The sequence below is a fragment of the Ylistrum balloti genome, unplaced genomic scaffold (assembly GCF_031769215.1).
Source record: "Ylistrum balloti isolate Yb309-2 unplaced genomic scaffold, AGI_CSIRO_Ybal_v1 Utg370126, whole genome shotgun sequence".
In the NCBI taxonomy this organism is placed as follows: domain Eukaryota; kingdom Metazoa; phylum Mollusca; class Bivalvia; order Pectinida; family Pectinidae; genus Ylistrum; species Ylistrum balloti.
The window spans coordinates 597,226-618,993 of NW_026782140.1; the positions used below are offsets into that span (position 1 = coordinate 597,226).

At 36.1% G+C, this 21,768-nt stretch overlaps 1 protein-coding gene across 1 annotated transcript; it reads left to right on the forward strand.

The window, feature by feature from the left end:
• The first annotated feature begins 7 nt into the window (after window positions 1–7).
• Window positions 8–19,790, forward strand: LOC132550482 (protein dispatched homolog 3-like). The gene is made up of 9 exons (XM_060214552.1): window positions 8–1,390; window positions 3,010–3,237; window positions 7,638–7,763; window positions 10,324–10,467; window positions 10,582–10,699; window positions 17,309–17,436; window positions 17,951–18,037; window positions 18,659–18,829; window positions 19,284–19,790. Exons 1-9 carry the CDS (start codon window positions 8–10, stop codon window positions 19,788–19,790), a joined length of 2,892 nt encoding a protein of 963 aa, XP_060070535.1.
• Window positions 19,791–21,768: the final 1,978 nt, after the last annotated feature.

Genomic DNA, 21,768 nt, shown 5'->3' on the forward strand with positions numbered 1-21,768 from the left:
AGGGGTGATGGTCATACATGGTTACGATATTCTTCCTGTTGACTTCAAAGGGGTGCCATTAGATCTCGAAGAGGAGGAGGTTTTCTTACGAGCATTGGCATGGAATAACCGAGACACGCCCGACATACTGTCCGCGTCTTCAACTGATGAGTATGAGCCGGAAACCCTTATTCTTTACTATGAATCTGGTAATGTTTTCACAGCCGAGAATTTGAGAACCATCCAAGCCTTTGAAGACCAGCTGACCAATGTTGTTGATTACAAACGTTATTGCTTGAAGGACAACGGGGTCGACTGCTCGCCACCTTTCTCTATCCTCCGTCTATTTGATGGAACGTTCGGACAAGTATTTAATGACACTTCTTTCAGCGACATCCCTCAAACACTACAAAACGCCATGAGTATTCCGGAGCTGTCACAAAAGTTGAATTTTTTCCTTGGAAAAGACTACAGGGTGAGCGTAGCTGACGGTGTTGCCAAGTCCTCTATTACTCGAACCGCTTTCTATTTCGACTATAATGAAGAGCTTGAGAAGTTCTTGGTGGATAGTTATAGTCAAAGACTCATTGATCGGAACAAACATGGACTTGGACCAATGAACTTTCTGTACTCATGCGAAACCCTGTTTACTCATGACGTCCAACAGCAGGTCATATTAGATATGATGCTTGCTGTAGGTAGTTTCTGCTTTATATTCCTCTTCATGCTATTCCAAACTAAATCCTTGTTTATTACGTGTTTTGCTATTTTTAGCATTCTTACCAGCTTTTTCGGTGCCAACATGATCTATCGCATTGCGTTTGATTACAAATATTTTGGTGTTTTTCACGTGCTGTCGATATTTATAATTCTTGGTATAGGGGCTGATGACGTTTTTGTGTATTTTGATACCTGGCGAGTAACATCCCATGAACGCATGGAATCTCTCGAGCAGAGACTTTCTGAATGTTACAGAAGAGCGTCCATGTCCATGTTGATTACGTCTTTGACAACCATGGCTGCATTTATTTCCAATGCATTTTCACCAGTGTTGGCAATATCCTCGTTCGGACTTTTTAGTGCCACTTTAGTTTTTATCAATTATCTGACTGTGATAACATTTTTCCCTTCTGTGGTTTTAGTCTATCATCTGTACTTTGAGAAATGGATCTGGCCCTGTCAAAGGCCATGCAATCCACGCTCGCATACTGCACCATCCCCTGCAGCCATCGTCACAGAAGTACCGGAAAATCACACCCCAAGGAAAAACGTTGTTGTCAGGTTTTTCTATGGATATTATTTCAGATTTATAACGCACAAAATCATACGATGGGTGATTCTAGCTTTATTCCTCGTCCTTATTGTGGTTTTCATCGTGTTTGTCAAAGATCTGAAACCAGATGAGGAGTCGGTAAGTGACACGTCTCGTGTTCAGTATTGTTTATATCGATGCCACTTTATTAAGTGCCACGTCTCGTGTTCAGTATTGTTTATATCGATGCCACTTTATTAAGTGCCACGTCTCGTGTTCAGTATTGTTTATATCGATGCCACTTTATTAAGTGCCACGTCTCGTGTTCAGTATTGTTTATATCGATGCCACTTTATTAAGTGCCACGTCTCGTGTTCAGTATAGTTTATATCGATGCCACTTTATTAAGTGCCACGTCTCGTGTTCAGTATTGTTTATATCGATGCCACTTAATAAGTGCCACGTCTCGTGTTCAGTATAGTTTATATCGATGCCACTTTATTAAGTGCCACGTCTCGTGTTCAGTATTGTTTATATCGATGCCACTTTATTAACCGTCGCTAACTGCTTCTCCATGCGAAGCGTTATGTTATCAATTGTTTATATGACTTAATATCAGAATTTTATTTTACAATAACGTTGATAAATAAAACAATTAATGATAAAAATAAACAACAATTCTACCAATGCAGATATAATGTGGAAATATTCATGTATCTACCAAAATTTCATGATTATTTCATTGTATGATTTTTGTATTCATACGATTATTATTTTTATTTTTTTTTTTTTTTTTTTGTGCAAGCAAAGAAAAATATATACAAATATAATGATATATATATCATACATCATACAGCTGTTTTGTCCTTCACGGACTCGTCAGTGATGCTACATTATACAGCTGTTTTGTCCTTCGCGGACTCGTCAGTGATGCTACATCATACAGCTGTTTTGTCCTTCGCGGACTCGTCAGTGATGCTACATCATACAGCTGTTTTGTCCTTCGCGGACTCGTCAGTGATGCTACATCATACAGCTGTTTTGTCCTTCGCGGACTCGTCAGTGATGCTACATCATACAGCTGTTTTGTCCTTCACGGACTCTTCAGTGATGCTACATCATACAGCTGTTTTGTCCTTCACGACTCGTCAGTGATGCTACATTATACAGTTATTTCGTCCTTCTGGGACTCTTCAGTGATGCCTAAATTTGGAAGATAAACTTAAATGTGGAGATACTACGTAATTCAATAAATTTCATAATTTCTATATGTCAATTAACATACATTGTATTGACAACAGTAGATCTATTACGTGATGATACACTATCATCCTGAATATTCAACTCCTCGAGTTGGTGGCTTCTGATGAATTCTACATAGTTTCATTGTGGTATTAGTTGACGCTACGTATTTATAGGACCTGCATTCTATGAAAACACTTTCCATACCTGCATTTAGCAAGCTAAGAAAACTTATCTGTCAAACTAGTGATATGTTTGTTTCAAGCGCCCAGAAATAATGAGCGTACCTGTAACAAAGATGGCACAATATATCTAAAAAAAAAACGGGCAATGTACTATTTTCGTAGATCTTTTTCATGACCGGTTGTCAATATTATTTTGATAAGTGGTCATGTGACCTGAATCCAGCAAATGAGAAATACAAAAAACAAAACCAAACAAAAAGACAAAAACAAGCAAGCAAAATCTATAGAGATTTATTTAATAATATTTAGACAAAGTAGGTTTCGTAACATATTTTGTATTTTATTATTCAGACAAAAATCTACAAACAAAATCATAACTACCAAATGGCTAACGATCGACAGAAAAATGCGTTTACACCTAGTGGTGGTGATAGGATAATTCGTGTGTACATGGTGTGGGGTCTCCGTCTCCAAGACCGAAGTGGGTGCCACAAAACAGCAGGCTCCAAGTGTACTGGGAGAACTGTATGGAATGAGGCTTTCGATCTCAACCCCAGCCCAGCCCAACTTCAGTTACAGGTAATAATATTTATGTTTGTATACAATAGTACAGATTCTCAATGAAAACATTGTGTGAAAGCATAACAGAATCATCTGTACAGTTGTGTGTAAATGTTCGCAATTAAAAGGCGTCCAGTTTGCGCCATCGCGAACCAATCAGGCTGAGCGCAAATTCATATTTTGAAAGATTATGATATGTTGTACAGTGTTTGAAATTTATCTATGAGAAATTGACTTCATTCAAAAATGTAAGTTCATTGATTTTTAAAAAAGAATCCAGAAATGTTAAACTTCCTCTCTAGTTCGACTGGTGTCAATGAAAGATAAAAAGAAATCTTTCCATTATTGAGTTGATTCAGCAATTCGTTACTGATGCTATCTTCTTACGGTTCATATGATAAAGGTTTAGATGGAGTTAGTGAACCCATTATTGTTAATTATATACAGACTAAAGCCTGAAAAATGTTACTCGAGAGTTATAACGAGAACCGACCGGGATTACTTGACAACCACTCCTTGAAACGTAAGCTACACCCGCGATATAATACGTAACGTTTACTTACGAAACATCATAGCTACAGTATACACCATTCAAAACCCACATTCAAGATGGTTCTTTCTATCCCCTCTATATACACAAATGAAATGATAAATAGACACTTAAGTATAGAAAGTCACTGTAGCTTCCGATGGGCACCTCGCAGCATCACTGGCGACTTGGTTTGTCTCTGTAACTCATAGCTGTACTTTTCCAATCTCATCTCGTCGAATCAATCAACCAAGTTATCACATCAATGGCCACCCAGTCCAATAAACGGTAAGTGTTGGTCACACCGACCAACGAGAGATGTATGTTGGTCACACAGACCAACGAAAGATGTATGTTGGTCACACCGACCAACGAGAGATGTATGTTGGTCACACAGACCAACGAGAGATGTATGTTGGTCACACAGACCAACGAGAGATGTATGTTGGTCACACAGACCAACGAGAGATGTATGTTGGTCACACAGACCAACGAGAGATGTATGTTGGACACATCGACCAACGAGAGATGTATGTTGGTCACACAGACCAATGGGTGATGTATGTTGGTCACACCTACCAACGAAAGATGTATGTTGGTCACACCGACCAACGAGAGATGTATGTTGGTCACACAGACCAACGAGAGATGTATGTTGGTCACACAGACCAACGAGAGATGTATGTTGGTCACACAGACCAACGAGAGATGTATGTTGGTCACACAGACCAACGAGAGATGTATGTTGGACACACCGACCAACGAGAGGTGTATGTTGGTCACACAGACCAACAAAATATGTATGTTGGTCACACAGACCAACGAGAGATGTATGTTGGTCACACAGACCAACGAGAGATGTATGTTGGACACACCGACCAACGAGAGGTGTATGTTGGTCACACAGACCAAAAAAATATGTATGTTGGTCACACAGACCAACGAGAGATGTATGTTGGTCACACAGACCAACGAGAAATGTATGTTGGTCACACAGACCAACGAGAGATGAATGTTGGTCGCACAGACCAACGAGAGATGTATGTTGGTCACACAGACCAACGAGAAATGTATGTTGGTCACACACCCAACGAGAGATGTATGTTGGTCAAACAGACCACCGAAATATGTATGTTGGTCACACAGACCAACGAGAGGTGTATGTTGGTCACACAGACCAACGAGAGATGTATGTTGGTCACACAGACCAACGAGAGATGTATGTTTGTCACACAGACCAACGAGAGATGTATGTTGGTCACACAGACCAACGAGAGATGTATGTTGGTCACACAGACCAACAAGAGATGTATGTTGGTCGCACAGACCAACGAGAGATGTATGTTTGTCACACAGACCAACGAAATATGTATGTTTGTCACACCGACCATCGAGCGATGAATGTTGGTCAAACAGACCAGTCCCTCTCAGGCACAATGGAGACCAATTCCGATGTTGGTCACTCTGACCAGACAAGTAGGTCGTTAGCAATTGGCTCTCTTACACAAGTACAGCAAAAGTCATACAGACTCGAGTCCCGACCACATAGGTTCAGGTGAGGATGTTGTCACTTAGTTGCTGACAAATAGACAGAGAGACAGACAGACAGACAGACAGACAGACATTGGCATCCATAAGACCAACTGTCTCTTGTCTAAGTCAACCTTAAAACGTCGTGATCCCATACGTGGAAAGTTACAATAAACGTACGCTTAAATTAATTGGTTATCTATATTGCACGTATTAATATGATATACAATTAATCTAGACCAAAACATGAAACATAAATATAATATAAAACCAAACCATCATACAGCACATGTAAGCGCCTAACGCAGCAAATCTAACAATGATTTTGTTGACATTCAACCCGGCCCCATACACACACATGTATACACTGTTCGTGCACGCACGGTACCGAGTAAGAATAGACACACCAGGTAGAATACATTTAATGCATCTAAATTCTACACATATGAGGTCAAACATGTATCAATAAATACAACACGTTCACTGCATTCAGTCCTAGTTTTATTATGTACCTTATTACAGTTCTTAACTTACCGTAACCAGTTGTTGGAGCTTCGAAATGGCAAGCCGCTTATACTGTTCGCGCATGCGAAGTTTACATACCAAAGTTCTCCTGTAGGAAAAGCGCGTATATCAACCACTTACTTAGCACGATGCAAATGGCATGTGACATCAGTAAGTATTCCTATCGATAATGGTTTGTTTTATTGTTGCTGTACGTCCTGTTAACCACTGTCAGGTTTGCTTGGTTGAGGAAAGCCGAGTTCCCGGAGAAAAAACACCGACCTGTGGCCACTGCCCCACGTAAGTATCGAACCTGTGACCCAGAGTTGGAGGGCTTCTGATAAAGACGTTCAGGGGCCATAACCACGTAACCACCACGGACCGTCTTGTACCATTAATGACGCTTGTTTACCATTAGTTATCTATATTACGGTAGTCGTGTAAACATAAGTGACATTTTTATGTAATGATGTGATGTTTTGATACAAAATCGTCTACCTTTAGAATATCACGGCTTTTTGAAATCTATTTAATGATCACCTGATATCTTACTATATAATTCACTCCCTATTGTTGGTAAACATTACACCTCCGAGTAGCTTTAGTACTCGAAACAAGAACATATGAACATGTCAAAATAATCATAATCCAAACCCTTATTCCATAAAACTAGGACATCATATGAACAAAAGAAAGATTTATGTGGTGACTCCTGAAAAAAGTACAAGGAGAATAAGACCAGGTGGTCCGAAAAAGTAAGCGTCTTCTGCTCCATGTAAATCTTGGTAATTCCAAGTAAGTAATGTCACGTTTTCAAATGAGAACAAGGTATACAACAACAAAACGAGCATTCATTAAACACGTTTAACTTCATATTGCAGAGGAAAAATATATTTCTAATGACATCAATATGATGACGTAAAACCTCTCCTTAAATGTCATGAACCTGCATCTTTTGAAAAGCTGTGTTACTGGTTTGAACGTCAAGTTGATTGGCGTGCTGCTGATGACTGAGGAGGAAAAACGTGGTTTCCGACCTCTCATTATCCACATTATTGGATGACTAATATGTTTGTTTTTAAAACTTGAAGCAAAAGTTTTCCTAATGATATAAGTGATTAAGACTGAAGAAGACTTTCGGTTAACGGTATATTGTATATCACAGGTAGTGCATTTAAAGAATGCAATTAGCCGAGTCCAACTTACCACACCTTCAGTTTATGTGTTTTGGTTGGAATAAGGTGACGTTTATTTTATTCAGATATTTATACATTCTCAGCGATCAGATTTTTTTGTTTTTGTTTGTTTGTTTTTTGTTATTTTCATTTCCTCTTTTGATTGACGTATCGTCGCATGTGTGGTAGAGACGTTATCTTCTCATTCTCATTATTTCATGAATAATCATTTAACGTTGTCATATAAATTAGAATGTAAATCAGTATTCATGTGAGGATCCTAGTAAATTAATATTTCATCACGTTACACACTACGGGTCTCTGTATCATCTCTCAGGTAAATTACGGCATGGAGTCTGAAAAGATATTGATTGTAGGATCAAATATTCAGTTAGGCTGATCTGATAAACAGTAAGTAATTTTAACAACGTGTACAATTGTAATTTGGGTTATTATGAGACAAGCAATACTATGATTATTAAATTTAGAAAAAGTGCAGTATGTTTTACGCGATAATTACAGGAGTTGGAAGGAAGACTTACGGAATGGGATCGAGTTGTGTAATATTTTATACTGGTATAATTACGTTTCTTTTATTACTGTTTCTTTAGAATTATTCTGTCATGGTGACTGCGGTGTTCTTTTCCACTAAATGGCTTTTATACTTTATATATTGACAGAAAATGTGCTCTGACATGCAAAATCTTCCCGACCAAATCAACGCTGATCTATATATACGTAGAAACTCACTGACAGGAAAGCTGGAGGTGGACTGCTTCCTAGACAGTCTGGAAACGTTCCTAGTGGTTTGTATGCTGTTACTTTATCTGAGGTATTCCATGGAACATTATATTCCAAAACTAGATGTGTGTGTTAATTAGTATCCAGCTAGTCATATGGGGTCTTCTACCCAAAACAGGAACATGAAACACATTTTCTTAAACCTAGTGACCTGGTCTATACACTAAATAAACTAGTACCATGAGCCACACTTCATCCAAAATGTTTCATCGGGCGTCATTTTATTCCAAAATGTTTCATCGGGCGTCATTTTATTCCAAAATGTTTCGTCGGGCGTCATTTTATTCCAAAATGTTTCATCGGGCGTCATTTTATTCCAAAATGGTTCATCGGGCGTCATTTTATTCCAAAATGTTTCATCGGGCGTCATTTTATTCAAAAATGTTTCGTTGGGCGTCATTTTATTTCAAAATATTTCGTCGGGCGTCATTTTATTCCAAAATGTTTCGTCGGGCGTCATTTTATTCCAAAATGTTTCATCGGGCGTCATTTTATTCCAAAATGTTTCATCGGGCGTCATTTTATTCCAAAATGTTTCATCGGGCGTCATTTTATTCCAAAATGTTTCGTCGGGCGTCATTTTATTCCAAAATGTTTCGTCGGGCGTCATTTTATTCCAAAATGTTTCATCGGGCGTCATTTTATTCCAAAATGGTTCATCGGGCGTCATTTTATTCCAAAATGTTTCATCGGGCGTCATTTTATTCAAAAATGTTTCATTGGGCGTCATTTTATTTCAAAATATTTCGTCGGGCGTCATTTTATTCCAAAATGTTTCGTCGGGCGTCATTTTATTCCAAAATGTTTCATCGGGCGTCATTTTATTCCAAAATGTTTCATCGGGCGTCATTTTATTTCAAAATGTTTCATTGGGAGTCATTTTATTCCAAAATGTTTCGTCGGGCGTCATTTTATTCCAAAATGTTTCGTCGGGCGTCATTTTATTCCAAAATGTTTCGTCGGGCGTCATTTTATTCAAAAATGTTTCATCGGGCGTCATTTTATTTCAAAATGTTTCATCGGGCGTCATTTTATTCAAAAATGTTTCATCGGGCGTCATTTTATTTCAAAATGTTTCATCGGGCGTCATTTTATTCAAAAATGTTTCGTCGGGCGTCATTTTATTCAAAAATGTTTCATCGGGCGTCATTTTATTTCAAAATGTTTCGTTGGGCGTCATTTTATTCAAAAATGTTTCATCGGGCGTCATTTTATTTCAAAATGTTTCATCGAGCGTTATTTTATTCCAAAATGTTTCATCGTGCGTCATTTTATTCCAAATATTTCATAGGGCGTCATTTTATATATATAAAAAAAGAAATATTCTGACTGTTTAATAGATACTTTCAGATATACTGCGGGCAAGTATGCAGCTGAACCAGCAGATAGACAGTTATTTCGTGCAGATCAAGATTTGATACGGCTTCATTCCTGTTCCATTCAATCAAAATACGGAATATTTTTTCTTAAAATAACATAAACAATCCGCCTGTGAATATAATGACGTGTCTTTACACTCAGAAAATAGAGAAAGTCAAATACTCAATTATGGTTTCGGTTACAGATTGTTTGAAAATCCTGGTTTATGAAATATTATTGTAATTTTTCGGCAAAGTTCGTGTTTGCAATGTTGAGGACGATAGCTGTTATCTGACGTTATGCAATTTCTGTACAGTGCCAACAATTCATCGAATTTGTGTTGACCAAGCTTAACATACTCGGTGTCGTAGAAGACACTTACTCTTCCAGAGCACCTGGTTTTATTCTACTTATAATGTTCTAGGAGTCTCCGTGTAAATGTCTCATTTGTTTATATTTTGCCCTGATTTCATTGAATTTTTGAATGTAATTACAATTATGTTGACATTCGATGATAATAAAAATGCAAAAATATTGATTGTCAAAGTTTACCTGAATTTCTAAGTATTTTCCAATCCAGTTGATGACTTGATATGTCTATCAAAATTGTGTCATGTACCAATATTAGATCGTTCATTCTGGTGAGAATATTCAAGAAAACGAGATCATATTCCTTCCATTCTTTATGTAGATTGCTTGTAAGCCTGTCTGGAGGGATCATAATATTTCGCCTCTTGCTTTATCGGTTTTAGACATATAAAGATATCAAAAGTTGTTTCTAATTTTTTAAAACTTCTTTACATATATTAGGTAAGCATATGTTTTAAAAATATCTGCAGTATCACTGATGTTTTAAATTTCTGTTCGAAAAGTCAGTGATGTAAAAGTAAAATGTGTTTGATATTCCTTAATATGTTTGGAGGTTTCATTTTGTTTTTTGTTTCTAAAGAGATAAGGATGAAGACATACAAACTAGCCATATCAAAACTATTTGTTGTCATTTTGTTTCTATAGAGATAAGGATGAAGACATACAAACTAGCCATATCAAAATTATTTGTTGACACTGCTTTTTATTCTATTTTTTATTTTCTGAAATACCAAAAACACATTGAAAAAAGATTTATCACTGACAAGAAATGGACTAAATGTAAAATGTTATTTCTTGTGAAATCGTTTATGAAACTTAATACACTTATTTATACAGAACGAAAGTACCAAAGTTGTATACAGAGGGACAGGAGATTTCAGCATCCCATTAACAGAGACCAAAGTATCACACCTAATGACATCCCATTCGGAGTTGTACAACAGTTCGGCAATCTCATCTAGTTTTTACCGATACTTTGAGGTACCGTACAATACATAGATTAATTATATTTAAATTCTCGTAGCTTTCCATTGTTGATATATTTCCTATTTACTTGCTGAAATGTGTAACCTACTATTTGTCTCTATGGTATAGACGGCTGCTGACTTTTGGCTGCACGGTGGGTACACGTCCAATGTAAGTTCTGAATACAGTCACCTCGTTGGGTTTACCAAGGACAATTATGATACCTTTCCACTACTGAACAACAATGGTAAGTGTGCCTAACAATTTAGATAATGGAAAGTTTGCTTAAATACACCAACTGATATTTATAATCGTATATTTTTTACCTCACTGTATATTTCATTAAACGAAATGAAATATATACAGCGTGAAATGGTGCTTCTATTAAACATAGTGTTGACCAACTATCCAGTTTGAAGGGCTTCTTTAACATACAAATGTACAAACATAAACAAAACACAACCATAACCCCATATATCTATAATTATATTATTTCAAAATATTAACTTGTGTTTTGAAAATTATTTACTGGAATAGCTTCTTGAAAATCAGAGTCCTCTGAGTGTTTTACGTAAAGCTGTAATATGTATTATCTGAGGCGACGTACAAAGCGTTCACGTAACGTATATCATCATGTCACCAAAATGACGTCATTTCATGATAAACTGTACCTACACCACTGCGAAGACAATCCAGAATAACATTGGTTTGCTGAACCAGTTACATCGTATGTTATAAAAAATATCGCATGTGAAAATAAACACTAACGAGTATTATTACAATAAGGTTTTAGGTCAGTCTCAATGGACTAGCAAAGCTTACGCAATATATAAAAAATAAGGGTCTTATTCAGCGCAACACGGACAGATCAGATGAATTAGATGTCATATCTGCATTATATGTAACATGAAATAGACACTGCCTAAAAGAGAGCGCAAGTTGGCCAACAAGATGCACATTTTTAACAGCCTGATCCATGTCTGCACTGAAGCAAGGTTTTTTTTAATTTGTTGTATTTTAACAAAACAGTGGCACATACAAATGTACCAATATATCATCAGCAGCAGCAACACGCCTTCTTCTTCTTCTAGAAAACAGTGTATCACCGTGATCAGGCGGTGGTTTGGTGGCACAGTTGTAACACACTTGTCTTTCACCTAGCTGTTTGGGATTCGATGTCCCGAAGGGATTAAGATTTCCTCCTAAAATTAGAACCTTCTCATGCTTACAACAAGTGTGATTTTTGTAAGTTGAAATAATAAAGTTTCCATATTTAAGTAAATCATGCACATACAATCATACACCATGAAGGCAGACAAAGAAGAACAAAACAAAAGATACCAAGATAACGCAAAACGTGGCATTTTCCCTTCGCCCAGAAAGGCACACAATCGTGTGTGTTTGTGTGTGTGTGTGTGTGTGTGTGTGTGTTAATTACAACAAGTTATTTTCTATTTGTTATTTCTAATTGTTCCATTCAAATGATTGAAATTGAGAACTTCTGCTATAATACTAGCTTCATGCCTGTACAAAGCTTTGAGTAACAGGTAATTACCTTGAATGGTTTATGAGAACTGGTCTGGAAAAACTTGGCTTTGTGATTTGGACTATCTATTTCCATGGTAACATAAAAAGTATTTAAATGGAAAACTTCCCCATGGCAAAAAATACTACTAGCTTAATAAGTGTAAAAAGTTTTGAGCAATTACCTTGTCAGAGTATTTGCTCAGAAAAAGTGAAAATTGTGATGGTTGTCGGTTTCAATGGTAACAATAAATGTACACAAATGTATCAATAAAGTCTTTGACAACATATCTAGGCTATAACAATTGATAAAAAAAAGATCTTCAAAATAAATGCACAAGAGTTTCCCTTTTAGAGTTACAGATATTGCAGAGAGGACCATCTATCATATTTGCTTTAAAAAAGAAAGAATTTTGTTGTCAAAATATGGTGAAATATATTATAGTTTTAGTCGGATTTATAAAGGCGGTGCTTATATGTTTAACAAGTTTTCATTATTAAAATCAGAACGTCCTCTCCCACCCTTTTCTTTTCAATTTGCTATTGAAAGTTTTCGTTCTGTTAATCAACAGATCATCAAATGCTTTAGAACCTTTGGTTTTTTAAGCAAAAGGAGGGTAAAGTTATAATCACTGTTGAGGATATTCTGTTATACATTGTAATTCAGAAAATCAATATAAATATAAATGTTTAAATGAAATTCTAATTAAAGTCACAATATATTACACAAATTGCATTTTTCTGTTAACCCCCCCCCCCCCCACAAAAAAAATTTTAAAAATTAAAAAAACAAAAACAAAAAAAACAACAAACAAAAACCAAACAACAACCAAAGAAACCCTCACCAGTAATAGTATCTTATCATTGTGCCTTATAAGTGTTTGCTGGAAAATTTCTAAACATTCAAATACCTGAGCATAATTAATGTCAAACAGTTATCGAAAAAGTATCCACATCTTGCAGAATTAATATAGTAAAGAGACAGGACAGGTTTTTCGCCAAATCGGGATTTTTCGACTGCTTCCGCGATGTCTAACGGAAAGTAACGAAAGTTCCCGAAGGTTAACCCGGAAATCATGTACATCGGAGAACAAACGTGCTCTCATCTTGAATGGTCAAAATTATAATTTTTCAACGAGATGTTTGTTATATGTTTTTCAAACCATTAAAGTATATGTTTGTTAAATTCATTTGAATTATTTAAGACTTTTTGTATGATTTCACTTCCACACGGAAGCTTAAAAAGATATTTTGTTGGTCAAAATCATTTTAATCCATTCAACGCGTCGGCAGTTTTCATTGCGTGCTGCGGCAAGTGTATTGTGGGTAAAGTTGATCGTATGAGCAGGTTCTTGGAGTTGAATTATCACACACACAATACCATAAAGCGCTCGCTGCGCTCGCTATTAAATTATAATTATATCTTAATCATTCAACCAATATCATTTATAATAAAGTTTATGCTGATATACACAGAAATGTAGGTAATGTGATCCATGCTAAGAGTTACCCATCACTTCATTACTGTAACATATCAGATTTCAGATTCAGATTGTTTGCCGTGAACCATTCGACTCATAGGCACAACAGCAATACAAATACATAAACATATGTAATACAATACATATATAAGTACTTCCACTCATTTACACTTACATTCGCACACACATTCACACACCCATCCTCACACACACACACACACACACACACACACACACACACACACACCCTCACACACACACACGCACGAACGAGCATACACTCACCCGCTCATACATATTCATTATTTAATTTATTTGTGAAACAAAATATCTGAGGCTTATAGGTACCCGAAAGTACAATGATAATGTACACATATAACAATTAAATGAAACTTTAAATGGACAGCAGAGTGACATCAGAGTATGTATATTGTACCTATGTATATAAAACCATGTTCCCTAAGGTATAGTCATGGATTAAAGCCCCAATATACGTAAAAATCACTATAAAAAAAAACAAACTTTATCTTATTTTCCCCGTAATATATGTAACAAAATAAATCCTTTCCTTTAATTAAACAAAATAAAACTGACTGTTTTCAATTTAAATAAAAATTGAAAAAATCGGAAAATAAACAATGTGGGACCCACAATAATTCATACATTACCGCTCGTAGCGATGACATTGCGCATGCGCATATTCCGCGTGTGTAAACATGGCAGACACAGTAAAGACGTTCACCAGTCGCTTCCTTTTTTTCCAATCATACATCAGGCCAGTTCTGAATTCTTACGTTATAATTGTGCGTCGCATCGTTTCTAAACTAATTATTCCTTCTAATAATTTCCCAAAACTGAATGTTTATCACAGGAATACCTGAAGTTTACGACAAGACTTCGCAAACAATCTTTGTAAACAAAAACTTACCGTAGACATATCTGCATGTGCTTCCTCTATAAGTAGAAACCTCAACTCTCGCGAGATCAGGTCATGAACTTTCCGACGTGGTTCGGCAACAATCGTAATTTCGATGGCGGCGTGTTTAAAATGGAGGTGTGTTTACAAATAGCGAGTTTCAACTGCTCATATATCAATACTTTATGCATAAAGTAATGGTAACTATTGTTTGAATAACTTAATTTTAACTACGTCTTAGAGAATATCTCAATAATTATGTGTGATTCTACACTAAATTTTTGGTGAATGTTACGTATATTGGGGCTTTAAAACTTATTAACATATATACACATTAATTACGACTCTGGCATGTTCCAAACAGTAAAATATGATATTGTATGTATATTAAACTAATTAAATATAAATATTAATTACGTCTTTTGCATGCTAAGTATAAATATTTCCCTAAATTGGCCAATTCTCTAACATTATTTGTACTTAGAAGTTGTATCAATTTAAAAATGGGGGGTTTTCTAAAATAGTATGGTTTGACTAATTTGTGTCTTAAATCGTTATAGAATGGACAAATCAAAATAAAATGATTCTCATCTTCGATATCGCTCAAATTACACATGTTCTGTTTCTACGTAAAACGTTATGGTGTCTCCCAATTTCTACGTTTAATTTTTGAGATGATGTCCTAAATCTAGTTAACGTTTTTATATTTACTTTCAATGGGTTTCCTTAAATCTAACTGAATACAGTGATTGTCTATGAAGTGTTGATATAAAACCCTTTTGGTGAAGCTGTAATTTTTACCAACATGCTTTGTTTGGAAATGTCATTTAGTCTTTGTTCTATTATTTTCAATGAAACGTTATAAGGCAATACAGAGTCAAACATATAATTCATTCCTAAAGTTGCTAACTCATTCTTGATATTTATTACCCACAAATCATTCTCATTCACACACTCACCATAACATGTTTTAAAAATTATCCGACTATTTTAATCTTAACCAATATTTAAATATTCTCAATGTTCTAGTTACACACAGCGGTAATCTTCCCAATTCACAGTATATCAAGTCGTAACATGTGGACTTACGTACCTTTAATCTTTTTTACATATATTTACAGGAACGTATACCTGTAATTAGACACGGGCTCTTTTCAGTGTCACAGGTTAATAACAACGTTTTTTTTTTCTAATTTTCTTAATCGCTTTACAAAGTTTTTTCACAAAAACAAGCATATGAGCATGGGGTTTATCCTTTCATTATCATCTGTGTCCAAAAAATATGTAACATTTTTATATTGCCCTAATGAGAGTACTTTAAAAACCATTCTATCAATAACCTATTTTTGATCATGGTTCGATAATTACGGATATATCTCAGACTAAAAATGACATCTGTATATCACTAATCAGCCTGGTATATATTGTCTAAACTTGTGGCAAGCTTGATTGGCAGCAACATAATGTCTCAAAAACAGATAAAGAAGGTTTATTAAATTTAATTAATAATGGGACTGCTGCACCTCCCCGTCTAGATTTTGACTTTTCTTTTGATCACTTTAGATTTTTCTTAGTCGCATCCTAGGCTTCAAAATTTAGGCACTTATCATCACTGACGAGTCTTAGAAGGACGAAACAGCTGTATGATGCAATTTAATTCATTGTTTGGCTCTATCGTATCTCGCTCTAAACTAGGAAAAGATGATATTCTCCTGCGTGTGTTTTTATACAAGCTTTAAGTTTGTTTTCTCATCCCGTTTGTATTATATGTATGTGTTATATTGTTGATTATATTAATAAAGATATTGTTTTAACTAGTTTGCTCAAGTTTGCACCGATTTCACCAGCTGATATGTTTTTTTTCAGGTAGGCAGGCATATGATCATTAGAGCCTAAAATATTTAGCTTTCTTATCAAGAGATCGCGAGGAAATAAGTCCGTCGGTTTAAGCCTAATCACCAGTCATCCACAAGTCTCTACAAGGGGGTGTGGTTAGCTTTGAAAATCATAAAAAAAAGGCATTGAAGAAAACGAAAGTTAAAATTAGATACTATTTCAGATAAAAGGAAGGAGGATACTGAGAGGCCTAAAGTTAATATCTCATAAACCTTGTTAAATTTTTGGTCTGCTTTGGATCACGTGGTCAGAGATAAGTAGTAAAGATATACTGATTGGGTACGTAATCAATTATATATGCTTGTCAGTGCACGATGGCTATCAACGAGTTGGTAATATCGATAAGCTGTTTTTGTACTTCAAGGCCGTAATAACCTGGGTTCAACAATGTGACAAATTATATTCCAGTATTGCGTGGATACAGTAGCTTATATATGTATAATTAGTCCTCATCTTCCCATAGCTTGTAGCTTTAACTAATTAGCTATAGTCAGTTATAATGTTCATAAATACAGCATCGAAATCTGAATTTTCATTAATTGGACTGATCGCTTGTTTGAAATAAGAACACAAATCTCCCGCTGGGGAGATTATTCGCTGTCTCATCAGATATTTTACTGTTGTTCCTATGATAAAGGACAGAAATAATAGATCGTGTCCCGTTTCATGCAGAATAATTAAAAAAAGGGTAGGCGCAACGGGGTCAGCATATCAGTGATTTTTTTTTTATATCTCGAACAGTGAATACAGTTTCTCAGCTAACGTCGACATATGATTGGTCATATTCTACTGGAAAAGTTTGTGTCTTCCAATTTAACATGCACTTATCGATCACATTTTTTTTCATTTCTGTAGTGTTTAAGAATATACTATACAGGAGCCGAATTTACCAATAAATAGCAACTAGTGGCGTGCTTCTATTTCATTTGCACTAAAATTACTCTAAAATGTTTTGTTTTTATTTTCAAATTACAAAATTGTACACGGATTTGATATACAAAAAAAACTCCTACCACTGTCATATAATTTGTTGTTACAGGGAACTTCTATGGTACAAGATTGCGGTATATCGCTTTCACTGTTAACACATCTCTAATCCACGGCAAACTTGGATATGAAGTAGGAATTCCTATTTATAATTCATGGGAAAAGTTCTTCACGGATAAGGTATCATTTTTAATCATTATCAAACTTTTTAACCATACATTCCGGTTGACTTATATTCTTGACTTGTATTTTAGGGTAGTTTCAAGTCAAATGATACACATTGTGCATGTTTATTTGCTTAAAACACAATAACGTTAAGTCAAATACGATTTTAGCCACATTTCTGAATGACGGTTTACAATACAAACATATATTTCAGTTGACTGCTATTTTTTCCCTTTTTTAAAGTGAATTGTCAATATTTAAATCATCTTTGGTATACTCATGTGCTTCTTACTGACATTCAATCTTACTGGAAGATGGTATACAGTCCAGAAGGCTGTATTCAGCATAGGCATCTGCATTAAAGTCTTAATATTTCTCCATTTCTTATCATTTCAATCGCACTCGACACGATTGTTGTCTTGATATTAAATTTGACACAATTGTCTATTAACAAGTTGATTTGGGGAATAAGTGTGTTGTCATCTAGTTGTGACAGTTGCTTCATTCATCATACCTATTTATTTTACAGCTATCTACTCTGCCTCCTTCCTTATCAGGAGGTTTCCAGTGTACGCCGGAGGCGAATAACCCGTGGCACTGGCTTAAAGTCCAAAAGGTACCCATCCAGTGCCTCATTAACAAAACCACGCAAAACTGCAGCAAAAGACACAAGTAGCTAGTAATATATTTGTTTAACATGCATGGCACGACAGACATACAATGTGTAGGTATCTATGTAGTCAAGTATAATACAACCTGGTGTACAATTTTACCACGATAAAAAGGTTGTCTCTGATTGCCAGAGCAGGTTTCCTGCCCTACTGTTTCATTTACCATTAGCTTATCGGCGTGTAATATGATCAAAGGAAAGGTCTATGTCACCGAACAAAGTACACGGCAGACAACTTAAACCGTACGTAGGAACAACATGGCAGCCCAGAGTGGCTACTATATCTATATATGTCACTACGGACAGGAACAACATGGCAGCCCGGAGTGGCTACTATATCGATATATGTCACTACGGACGATCATGTTCGGATCTGTTGTTTCAAATAAATATAATTATGTATTCAAAGAGAAATTAATATACTTTGTGTTAATAGATGTTTTCATGAAATGAATATTCATATTAAATATATGTTTTTAAAGAGAAAATAGTATGTTTTATGTTTATAAATGTTTTCATGAGATAAATATTTATATTTCGACAAATCACGAGTTGTGTTTATTACAGGTGTTGGTAGACTCGGCGCTAAGGGGGATCGCCATTGGGATATGTCTGGCTTTCGTGGTACTTACTATCGCTACAAAGAATATTATTATTGGGTTCCTGGCTACAGTCAGTATAGCATGTGTCACCGTTACCGTCGTCGCCATCATACCAATGGTGGGCTGGAAACTTGGAGTAAGTAAAGTTGGAACAATAAGCTTTGTGGTATACCGACACCATAGGTATCAATAATGGCAGGACACTCAGAAATCCCACAGTACATTTGTACCTGTTTGATAACGATGTATAATATCTATTTTCTGTCAAGAAGTCAGTGCCCTTAATTGGATAAATTGTTATGATATTGATGAAGAGAACAGATAGTATCTGTTCATGGCAGGTGTCGTCGATGAAGCAGAAGATGCTTACTCTTCCAGAACACACGGTCTTACTCTCCTTTACTTTTTCTGGAGTCTCCGTGTAAATCTTTCTATTGTTCGTGATTCTGTATATCATATAAAGACATACCAATAATCAATAATCAATAATGATATTCATTCCACAATAAAGTTCGTTTGCGATTTATCTGTTGATATTATCAACATACATTTGTAATTCAGAAACCATGTTTAAAGTTCTCTTCTTTCAGGTTCTAGAGTCCTTGAATCTATCACTAGTAGTAGGACTGTCTGTCGACTATGTCGCCCATCTTGCTGAAGGATATCATAGGTCCATTCACACTGACCGAAAACACAAGGTCCGGGACATGCTTGAATCCGTGGCGGTGTCAATATCATCAGGCGCCATGTCAACACTTGGGGCATCAATATTCATGTTATTTGCAGAAATTTTATTTTTCGTTCAATTTGGTATCTTCATGTTTTGTACGATTGGTTTCTCTCTGATCTATTCTCTTGGACTCTTCTCCACTTTTCTGGCTCTGGCGGGCCCCCAAGGTAACTTCGGATCGCTCGTACCGTTGTGGACAGGGATTGTTTATTTTGTACAGGGACGTAAGTCTACTGACGAAATTTGTGATCAGTGTCAAGGTAAGGGATTTAAGTCCAATGATAACAAACAGGCTCGAAAAAGCAGTACAAATGAAGCTGGTACACATACAAATGGAGTGGTAAATGACGCTTTCTCTAAGGAATGAGGTAAATCTCTTCTGTGTTAGGAATGAGGTAAATCTCTTCTGTGTTAGGAATGAAGTAAATCTCTTCTGTGTAAGGAATGAGGTAAATCTCTTCTGTGTTAGGAATGAAATAAATCTCTTGTGTGTTAGGAATGAAGTAAATCTCTCCTGTGTTAGGAATGAGGTAAATCTCTTCTGTGTAAGGAATGAGGTAAATCTCTTCTGTGTAAGGACTGAGGTAAATCTCTTCTGTGTAAGGACTGAGGTAAATCTCTTCTGTGTTAGGAATAAGGTAAATCTCTTCTGTGTTAGGAATGAGGTAAATCTCTCCTGTGTTAGGAATGAGGTAAATCTCTTCTGTGTAAGGACTGAGGTAAATCTCTTCTGTGTAAGGACTGAGGTAAATTTCTTCTGTGTAAGGACTGAGGTAAATCTCTTCTGTGTTAGGAATGAGGTAAATTTCTTCTGTGTAAGGAATGAGGTAAATCTCTTCTGTGTAAGGACTGAGGTAAATCCCTTCTGTGTAAGGAATGAGGTAAATCTCTTCTGTGTTAGGAATGAAGTAAATCTCTCCTGTGTTAGGAATGAGGTAAATCTCTTCTGTGTAAGGAATGAGGTAAATCTCTTCTGTGTAAGGACTGAGGTAAATCTCTTCTGTGTAAGGACTGAGGTAAATCTCTTCTGTGTAAGGACTGAGGTAAATTTCTTCTGTGTTAGGAATGAGGTAAATTTCTTCTGTGTAAGGAATGAGGTAAATCTCTTCTGTGTTAGGAATGAAGTAAATCTCTTCTGTGTAAGGAATGAGGTAAATCTCTTCTGTGTTAGGAATGAAGTAAATCTCTTCTGTGTTAGGAATGAAGTAAATCTCTCCTGTGTTAGGAATGAGGTAAATCTCTTCTGTGTAAGGAATGAGGTAAATCTCTTCTGTGTAAGGACTGAGGTAAATCTCTTCTGTGTAAGGACTGAGGTAAATCCCTTCTGTGTAAGGAATGAGGTAAATCTCTTCTGTGTTAGGAATGAAGTAAATCTCTCCTGTGTTAGGAATGAGGTAAATCTCTTCTGTGTAAGGAATGAGGTAAATCTCTTCTGTGTAAGGACTGAGGTAAATCTCTTCTGTGTAAGGACTGAGGTAAATCTCTTCTGTGTAAGGACTGAGGTAAATCTCTTCTGTGTTAGGAATGAGGTAAATCTCTTCTGTGTAAGGAATGAGGTAAATCTCTTCTGTGTAAGGACTGAGGTAAATCCCTTCTGTGTAAGGAATGAGGTAAATCTCTTCTGTGTTAGGAATGAGGTAAATCTCTTCTGTGTAAGGACTGAGGTAAATCTCTTCTGTGTAAGGACTGAGGTAAATCTCTTCTGTGTAAGGACTGAGGTAAATCCCTTCTGTGTAAGGAATGAGGTAAATCTCTTCTGTGTTAGGAATGAAGTAAATCTCTCCTGTGTTAGGAATGAGGTAAATCTCTTCTGTGTTAGGAATGAGGTAAATCTCTTCTGTGTAAGGAATGAGGTAAATCTCTTCTATGTAAGGACTGAGGTAAATCTCTTCTGTGTTAGGAATGAGGTTAATCTCTTCTGTGTAAGGAATGAGGTTAATCTTTTCTATGTAAGGACTGAGGTTAACATCTTCTGTGTAAGGACTGAGGTTAAAATCTTCTATGTAAGGGATGAGGTTGATCTCTTCTGTGTAAGGGATGAGTGAGATCTCTTCTGTATCAGGGATGAAGTTAATCTCTTTTTTTGTAAGGATTGAGGTTAACATCTTCTGTGTAAGGACTGAGGTTAACGTCTTCTATGTAAGGGATGAGGTTAATCTCTTCTATGTAAGGGCTGAGTGGGATCTATTCTGTGTACGGTATGAGGTTGACATCTTCTAGGAAAGGACTGAGGTAAATCCCTTCTGTGTTAGGAATGAGGTCAATCTCTTCTGTGTAAGGAATGAGGTTAATCTCTTCTGTGTAAGGAATGAGGTCAATCTCTTCTGTGTAAGGAATGAGGTTAA